The sequence below is a fragment of the Bombyx mandarina genome, chromosome 19, assembly GCF_030267445.1.
Source record: "Bombyx mandarina strain Sakado chromosome 19, ASM3026744v2".
Classification (NCBI taxonomy): Eukaryota; Metazoa; Arthropoda; class Insecta; order Lepidoptera; family Bombycidae; genus Bombyx; species Bombyx mandarina.
Window position 1 is genome coordinate 11395059 of NC_143225.1, and position 10172 is coordinate 11405230.

The 10172-nt window shown below is 38.9% G+C and overlaps 1 protein-coding gene across 1 annotated transcript; it reads left to right on the forward strand.

Annotated features, from left to right (window-relative positions):
* Positions 1-4308: 4308 nt before the first annotated feature.
* LOC114239256 (uncharacterized) lies at positions 4309-6038 on the forward strand. Its single transcript, XM_028169373.2, has one exon. It carries the CDS (start codon positions 4461-4463, stop codon positions 5352-5354), a length of 894 nt encoding a protein of 297 aa, XP_028025174.2. The 5' UTR covers positions 4309-4460; the 3' UTR covers positions 5355-6038.
* Positions 6039-10172: the final 4134 nt, after the last annotated feature.

Below are 10172 nucleotides of genomic sequence, written 5' to 3' on the forward strand. Positions count from 1 at the left end.
CCGCGCGCCCCCTAGGCGCGGTGACCTCGTAGGAGGTTCGACCCCAGGCCCGAAAAAAAAGTCTATGTCCGGAAGTAGACGTGGGTAGGCTGGAAATTTTTTTTAGGTAGGTACTCCTTTGTAGCACATTTCGAATAGCCAACCTTAGGTCTTCATATAACAAATAGGATCGTTCTGGATAATTTTTGATAAAAAATTTTTTAAAGAAAATAAAGAAAACTACACAAATTTCCCAATAAGACTTCGCTATCAGCTTACCCAGCGCTCAAAGGCTCAGTAAACATTCCGTGTAATCCATCACAAAGTCCTGGCCGGCAAACATTTCAATATCTAAGATAAGCGGGATTATCCTGGATTTGTTCGGTCGTCGTGTAGATAGTAAACTTGCAGGTGACTTTAAAATTTCTATCTAGCTTACCGTTATTTTTGTAGGCATCGACAGCCTAAATGTCGAGAACCATGTTTTGAGAAATGCATTTTAAGTCTCACTTTTACAATACAATAAGTTTTCGACTTTTCAAACCGAAACCACAATGGTGGTGGTACATACCTGTGCGGACTCCCAAGACTTCCTATCACCAGTAAGAAACGTTTTTAATGTATGGGATGACGACCGTCCCGTCCTGCAAAATAGAACGCATGTATACTTCTTTATAGGATGTAAATACATAGTAAGCACTAATTCACAAATGAGTGTAGGTGATTTAATTTATTTAACTAACATCAGAGAAACATGGCTTCCAAGTTAGTCCACGGTAGAATTTGCATATATTCAAAATCTTAATTAGAACTGTTATAAATGACCATACCTATAAAAATATCCGACCTAAAATTGTTTTTCTCTTAGAGCGAGAACCGTCGATAGATCTTTTCTCTATTAATACGTAAAAAGTGCGGAGCGTTGTAATTCCGACTATTGCGGAGATTTTTTTTAATAAAAAAAATAGGTTTATGGTAAAAAAATGTTTTATATCAATAGTTTGATATGTCCTTTATACATAACAGAACGAATTATGAATATCCATCTACATTTGAGGAAGATCGTTAAGATTCCGTGCACCTTTAATTAGTAAGGTATTTTTTTTTCTAAATCCTTTGCTATGATCGATATTTCTGCAAAATATGTGTAAATTAGCTCAGCACTAAAAGGGTTAAGAACAATATACCTACATTAGTAGACTTATGAATTTCATGTCGGCGGAGTCGTTGTTAGCTTTTGTGAAGTCCAACGTACTTTAAGGTTTAACCGGTTTGTTGGCAGCGGCTTGATCTTCTCAGTGGGTCGCGTTTCCGATCCGGTGGTAGATTCTGCGAAGCACTCCTCTTGCTAGGGTTAGTGTTAGCAATGACGTCAGGTTTAAGCCCCGTGAGCTCATTTACTTGGTAGGGTACGCTGACATAGCCTCTCAAAGCTATCAGCTTAGGTGGGGAAAAAAAGGCAGCGGATTGGCTCTACCCCTGACATTTTACTGGTGGTAGGACTAGGTACTACTGATCAATTCGCACGGGTAGGTACCACCGCCTTGCCTATTTCCGCCATGAAGCAGTAATTCGTTTCAGTTTGAAGAGTGGGGCACCCGTTGTAACTATACTGAGACCTTAGAATTTATATCTCAAGGTGGATGGCGGATTTACGTTGTAGATGTCTATGGGCTCGTGGGCTGTGAGCTCGACCACCTATTTAGCAATTTAAAAATATAATCATAATAATAATAAAAAAAGAAGAACATTTGCTCCACTTCTTGATAAGTGGTTAGTACTGGTCACGAACATCCGACACGCCAGGTAAGTAGTACCACTTAAGACCAGGTGGGCTGTGAGCTCGTCCACCCATCTAAGCAATAAAAAAAAGACATTGCTGACGCCATGAGCGACGTTATCCTCGCACCATCAGGTGAGCTGTACGCTCATCTGCCTACTAGGCCCATATAAAAAATATCCCGATGTATTTTACTATTTCCTATGAGCGTATTAAACTAGATATATTTTCTAAAATATGTATTTTACTAATTCATAGAGCGTATAAAACTAGATATATATTCTAAGCATTAATAATAATATTAACATTCGAATCACAACTGTGTAGCGTTATAAATATTCCTATAGAGTTTAATTTAGCGTGCGCGGAAACAAAATAGCGTCGAAATAGCGTGCCGCCTCTATTTTTGTAGTAGATCTACAAACGAGCTTAGAGCCCCTCTGTTGTTTAGTAATTACTCAAATCCATTATAACCTAAATTTCAATATCTAACTTGATAAGAGAGATTTAAGTTTCAATTTTCTTTGATAACGACTATACCACGCTTCAAGTAACATTGCTGCCTTGCAACATATAGAAAGAATAGTGGCAGGCATCCGATAGAAGCTTGTTACAATTCCTTCCCAAAAAAATGATAATTCGTATATCTAACTCACAGAAGAAACCCGTTTTCTACATCTACACATCTACACTTCTACACTAATATTATAAAGAGGAAATGTTTGTTTGTTTGTATTGAATAGGCTCCGAAACTACTGAACCGATTTGAAAAATTCTTTCACTGTTTGGAAGCTACACTATTCCCAAGTGACATAGGCTATAATCTTTTTTTTAAAAAAAATTAAGGATCCTTACTAAAACTCCAATAATTTTACCCAAGGTGTAAAAAAATTACCTAAAATATTCTTTACATCGCGTGCCCTGCGAAAACTATCGATGATAGAATAAAATAATGTACTACGACTTTGTAGAACACATTATTATTTACAAAAAGTGTCGCAACAGCATATGCCACAATAAGTGTTCTTTTATTTAAAACTAGCGACCCGCCCTCGCTTCGCTTCGGAAACATTAAAACGCACATGAAACCAAAAAAAATTAATAAAAAAAATTTAAAAAAAGTAGCCTACGTTCATCTGGGACAATGTCGGCTTCTAATGGAAAAATAATTTTTCAAATCGGTCCAGTAGTTTCGGAGCCTATTCGAAACAAACAAACAAACAAATCTTTCCTCTTTATAATATTAGTATAGATTTAAAAAAATAAAACAAAGTCAAATATCGTTGAAATTTCGTTAAAGACCCGAGCGGAGTCGGAGCGGGCCGCTTGTCATAAATAAACGCTAAATTTAAAGAACCAATTTTCATATTTGTATATGGTGTACCTAAGTATTTAAAAACAAAACAATTTCTGCTTGACAAAAAAAAATCATATTCGTCATAGTCTCGTATCCGCGTCAAAGAATACTTAAGTCAAACACGAAAACGTTACCCGTAAAATATCAGACGCGAAATCCTTTGAAACCGATTCATCAAAATCGGAAAATACGAAATTTGAACGCGCCACAAACAAACCGAGCTGAAATTCTTTGATTAAGGCAACAATGCGTCCGACGCTACATACAAATAACTCGCTTCGTCCAATTTAAATAACAGGCTTTCAAAGCTGAAAAACAAGCCGTAACCGAAGTTGGGAATAAATTAGCTACCCCCCACGCGGCCCCTTCAGCCCAATGTGTACATTGTGCAAAATATTATTTGGGTTGCCAGACAATAATAGGATCCCGGGCCACGCCCTGACATGTTAGCTTTGGCAGGCTCCACCCAGCGGAATAAGCTCCACCATTGGCTCGCATTATGCTCCGTCTCATCGGAGCTGATTTCTGTTCTTGTCTCTCGTGTAGCTTTTCCCTCGACGCCCGAGGGGTAAATGTTATGGTAGGAAACATATACGAGGGCTTTCTAGAGCCAGTTCGCATTGTGGTACGACGTTTCTGAATATTTTTTACGCGAGCCTTATTTGAAGATATTCTACCTGAATGGAGTGGTACAATTTCGCCTTTCATGAGATATCTTTTTCGGATTAGTGGATGCTCGTATAGTTCAGTAAATACCAGTCTAATTTGAGCTACGAACGAACTTGTTATATTATAATTGAATTTCGTTAATTGAATGTTTCATTCGATGTATTTATTCTAAGCTTCTTTGTTTCCATGAAAATAATTGAATAAGAATGTTGATTAGAAATAAATTAATTTTGAATATCGATTTATCGATTTTTCACACAACACTATTTCCATGTAATTAAATTATAATCGAAACTGAAATTGCACAGTTTTGTAGATTCAAAATCCAATTCTGGATTAAAAATTCGATATCCGTATAAAATCGTGAAAACGTTCCTCATTCTTGAATCTCAAAACGAGACAAAAGCATTGAACTCGAACGCAAAATAAATACCGCAACAAAGTTGAATCGATAAACGCCGAGCGGCCTAATAATTATTAGTCGTCGGCCTGAAATTCATGCACAAAGCTTCGGGCCGCAGTAATAATAACGACAATTGTTGTGTTTAGTGGAACGTAACGCGGGCCGGGGCGGGGGCTCGCCGGGGCGGAGTCGCCCGGGGCAGGCCTTCGTGCGGACGGCAGTCGGTGCCGCGCCACGCGACCCTCCACACCTCTGACATGTGACCGTACAGCATGGAAGACTGTGATCTCGCCCAGTACCGCGACATGATCATCGAAGGGGAACTACCTCTGGACTTGAGGCCGCCGCCGCGCCTCTATTTACCTCATTACCTGCGCGATGATGGAGATCCGGAATATCCGCAAGACGACACCTACGTCTCCGTGGACGAAGACACGCCAGACTTGCCGCCGCCGTCCAGCGACTCCGAGAGATACGACGCGCCCAGCCCGACCGACAAAAAGCCTGCCTCACCGAAGAAACCCAAACAGAAATCGTCTTCTCAACTCATCAAACCACCTTATTCGTACATTGCTTTAATAACGATGGCGATTCTTCAGTCGCCGCACAAGAAGCTGACTCTGAGTGGTATTTGTGAGTTCATTATGACAAGATTTCCGTATTATAGAGAAAAGTTTCCGGCGTGGCAGAATTCGATACGGCATAACTTGAGTTTGAACGATTGCTTTATAAAGATTCCGCGAGAGCCCGGGAATCCTGGGAAAGGAAACTATTGGACGCTGGACCCGTTGGCCGAGGACATGTTCGACAACGGGAGCTTCCTGAGGCGCCGGAAAAGATACAAAAGACCGGCTCCTTCGTTACAACACGCTCACGCGGTCGTGGCTATGTTAGCGAGGGAGGCTTACGCTCCGCTACTGCCTCTGCCGTGTTATCTACCGCCCACGCCTCTGCTGGCCCTACCTCGTCCGCCTCCAGCAACGCTGCGGCCTGTGCCACTACCGCCAAGGGTCTCGGAGACTACGGAGCCTCGCAGTAAGAGATCGCGCAACGGTTTTTCAATAGAGTCCATTATTGGCTCACAAGAGTCAATGTCAGAGCCGAGGAGAAGCGCGTTTTTGCCCCTGCACCCCGGGAACAGTCCGCCCGACGACTGGGCCAGGTGAATGTTTCTGAACGGGTGCGTGTCAACTCCATCCCCGTTCTAAAACCCGCCGTCGGTAAACGCCGGCTCTGTGTTCTATTAGGCCAAAGAAAGTGTTCTTAGCTGCCGAGTGTAAAGACGGATAAATGAAAATATTAAAATGAACATTTTGAAAAATAATTTGTATGTACTAGGTATATCGATGAAAATTCCAAATCCAGTAGTTACCGAGTCTTGTAATAATTCAACGTTTTCTTGTTTTGTAAGTACCTTCAAACAGTAATAATGTGTACGTGAAATGTAAATACATCAATTAACGCATGTAATCATTTAGGGAATTCCGTTTTATTTGCCAATTAAAAAGACATTACTTTTAGATAATTTATTCTTATTTAATATCGCAAACAGACAGTTTGTTTATGTGTATATTTATTATGCCCTCAATCGAGATGCAAAAATAATATTATTGTTAAGTAACATTTATCTAGTCATTTTGTGTACAAAGTAGGTATGAATAAATTAAGTCACATTGTAAATACTATCTTATTATGAAGTTGTTGTGCGGAATTATCGAAAGTTTGTATTTTTGAATAAAATCATTCAGAATTCATTTTGAACGCCGGTCAAATGTTGTACTTGTAGAATATTCTTTTTGTGTAATATAATTTTTAAGAATAAAATATTATAAAATGATTTCGAGTAATGATTTGTGAATTTCATTTCTAAATGACGTACCGATTTTGATAGACGCAGTTCCGGGTCAGAACCTACAAGCAGAAAGCCTAAGGTTATACTGGTCAGAATTCACTCGACTACAAAAAAAGTTCCAAATTAAATCAGTATTTTTTTCTACCTAAGCTAAGAGCCTTGAGAGGCTAACAATTTTTTTAATGAAATACATACCGTTTAATCACGATCGACTTCCACGATGACGGAATAGGGAAATTGTCATAGAACTTTTTGGTTTGATCGCTAGGAACCACGACATTGCCTATTTCTGCCTTAAGACAGTCGTTATATGAATTAAAAGTTAGATATCATGTTTCAAAGTGAATGGTGGCATGCACATTGTGACCTATGGGTTCTGATAGCCTTTTGATATCGTTCATTCATCCATGCAATCCCGATCCACTAACGGTGCTTCTAGGTACTTCAAGCACCGATCACCGTTCTCGTCGAACCCGTCGCTTGCGACGAAGGGCTCGACGAGTAAATTAACTCTCAGACACAGCCCACTGAGTTTCTCGCCGGATCTTCTCAGTGGGTCGCGTTTCCGATCCGGTGGTAGATTCTGCGAAGCACTGCTCTTGCTAGGGTCAGTGTTAGCATCAATCCGGTTTGAGCCCCGCGAGCTTACTACTAATTAAGGTTACGCTGAAATAGTCTCTCAAGGCTATCAGCTTAGGTAGGAAAAAAAAGAAAAAAGAAAGAGATGAACGTTAATAGCTTAAGAAGCGATCTTTCGACCGGCACGACAATCAAATGTACGGAGTGGTTTGTTTTAGTGTAAATTGAAATGAATCAGACTTGAATAGTCAATCGATCTACTGCATATTTTCCGTTTTTTTAATGCTTTTTTTTTTCCTACCTAAGCTGGTAGCCTAGAGAGGCTATTCCAGCGGAACCTTAACTAGTAGGTGAGCTCACGGGGCTCAAACCTGACCACGATGCTAACACGAACCCTAGCAAGAGTCGTGCTTCGCAGAATCTACCACCGGATCGGAAACGCGACCCACTGAGAAGATCCGGCGAGAAACTCAGTGGGCTTTCATCTCTGATGCGGTGTGCTTAGTGCGTGTTTTTTATGATCTCGATAATTTAAAACTTAACCCAATTTTGTATGCAGCTGGAACACGATCCCATTCCATGCAAATATGAGTTAACTTTTACGCTATCGAGAACGTTAAATAACTCGCACTAAGCGCACCGGTGCCGACGGTAAGTCAACGTCGCAGTGCCGATGGATACGTTAGGCATTGCTTAGCTTTATCCCAATTTCGATATTTTTGTTGCATTAATTCTATTGTAAATTATTATAATGTTCTTAAAAAAGTTCTTACTTCCTCTACTCCTCCGCTATTGAGTACTCACAGCGGTGCACGCTGTAGGCCCGGCAATGGAAGCATATTCAATTTTTTCTGTCGCAAAGCTTTCCCGTGTTGACGGTGTCGAAATTAATGTTTTTCTATAAGCTCTAGTTTTATCTTAGCATCTTAGCTTTAATAAAAACAATGAGAGAAAGAGAGAGAGAGAAAGAGAAAATACACTTTATTGCAGACCAAAACACAATTTACATTAAAGAAACAGTCAAAAAGCAGATACATTTGTACAATAGGCGGTGACTCGGTCTAATATAATCTAAGCTTTGAATTCGATTACATTTATTATCTTAGTTAATACAGATGATAGTATTTACGGATTTTGCGAGTCGTAGATATAATTAAAACCAATTTAACGATTTAATCTCGCATTGCTTACTGTCTTTCATGACCACGCAAACTTATAAGTGTCCCAAACATTGGAAAGAACACACTACATCGAGGAGTGAAAACTATTTGGTTTAAGCAACATTTTACTTAATACGCGACATTTATTTTTGTAAATAAAGGTGCGTTTTTTTTGTATTATCATCAACAGTTCGATGTTTTTAAATTTAGTTTCAATCCAATCGATTAGCTGAAGAAGTTTTTTGTTATGATATTTTTTCCAAAATTTAAATTTTAAAATGTTTCTCTCCTGTAAAGTTGCAAAAATGTCGTTTAAATCATTTAGCCTTTCACCCCTCGATATTATTATGTACAATAAAAAATGGAGATGTATGGAAATGGTAGTGCAAGGTAGAGGGGGAAGAGGTCGACCGAAGAAGACATGGACGGAGTGTGTGGACGGTATGAGAAAGAGAGGAGTGAGTGTTGAGATGACGGCTGATAGAAGAGAATGGAAGAGAAAAATTAGCTGTGCCGACCTCACCTAGTGGGATAAGGTGGAGAAAAAAAAAAGAAAAATACGATCCCAAATCATTAAAGTAATTTTAATTAAGGAGATATTTGGCGTGGCGTACTCGCTCTGACTTAGCATTTCGGATATCTCAAGCTACGTGTGAGGCGGTCACAGTTATACAAACAGGCAGGAAAGCCGCGGGATTAGGGCAGCAAGCCTTATCTGAGGTTCGTGTGTGACGCGAATCGCGTCTCAAGGGAATGTTGTAACGCTATGCGGGTGGTCTCCGAATTAGCTAACGATAATTATCGTTGTCCCGTGTAACAAAATAATTCGTATTTCTCAATGACTCAATTAAATCACTGTTATTCATTCATTATCGTCTGTCTATAACAGATGATAATGAATCGTCATTCAATGCGAATAAATGTCATCTCTAATAACACCTTAAGCGTGATAATCGAATTCTTTAAGTTTGTAAAAATGTATATTATTATGGAGTATTTCAGAATGAATAACAATAAAATACTGAATTGCGTTTTCTGTAATATAATAAACAAACACTATTTAAAGCACTTAACCTCTTTTAAAATTAATATTAAAAATTAAACAGTAACCGAATTAATAAACTATACAAAACTGAGTTCTCTTTTTACTGAACGACATACTTTATTTCATGACACCGAAGAAAAATCCTTTTGAAAAACTAAAGAGTTTTAAATAATAAAGGTTTTGCTTTACTGTGTTTTTATTTTCTTATTCTTTTATCCCGTTAAATGTGTGAACCAGTTCCCGTGTCACGTAGTGTAAAGTGTTCTTAACTTTTCCTCGATATCTCAGTTTTTTTATTTTTTTTATTGCCCTTGTAGGCAGACGAGCATACGGCCCACCTGATGGTGAGTGGTTACCGTCGCCCATGGACTTCAGCAATGCCAGGGGCAGAGCCAAGCCGCTGCCTACCGTTTAATACTCTCCACAAGCCTCGTTTGAAGAAGGACATGTCATAGCGCTCGGGAAACACCGTCCATAGCCGGATCCATAGCCGGATGGTACGTGGCAAAAAAGACCTCTGGAAACGCACTCAGTTCTATTATACGTGTAATATAAATAATGTCCAGGTCTTCAAACAGGAACGAAGTAACGAGAAAGGCGGTGCCACCCATCTGTGACGGCTCGCAATAGGTCCTATCACCTGTAATGTCTGCGGCCTGTAGACACCAATTACCACTAGCTGCGTCGTGAGCTCGTTCATCAATCTATGCATTATAGAAAGTATGTTTGTTTATAATTCATGCTTCAAGGAGTATGATCCATTTGCGTACAGTATTCCTTTCTATCTACTAAAGTATTTTGGCTATCTGGTCGTGAAATAATAGTCTGTAGGTATAGGCGTATGACAGATGCATAGGAGCGATCAAAGTGATAAAACCTTAAAATCGTGATAGCTTAGCGACAACGATTCAAATATGGGAACTTCGGTTTCGGATTTGTCGCTAAAAAATTAAAACGGAATAAAAAAACAAAATTACTAAATTTTATTCTCAAAGCCAACACACCAAAGATATAAACATCTTCAAATTCAATTTCAAAACATGTGTTTTGATGTATAGTAAAACAATTGAACAGCTGTGTTAATAATAAGTTTCTTTTTTAAATGAAAAATATTATTTTATCCGAATTTCGAATATTTGCGCATATATTAAAAAAATAATTAATTTAAAAATATCTGACCGGTTATTTTCTTTGAGGTGTTGATGTGCAAGTGATTTCATGGTCAACCGACATCCTTCAAATAAGAACAAGTGTAACTACGAGCGGTCTCACAATTTTAATTTCTATTAATTCGTATCTAACGCATTCATTTTAAATAATAATAAAAATCTGCCTTTTTTGGTTCATA

Coding starts and splice junctions, on each gene's coding strand:
- LOC114239256 (XM_028169373.2), top strand. CDS start 4,461: ATGGAAGACTGTGATCTCGCCCAGTACCGCGACATGATCATCGAAGGG.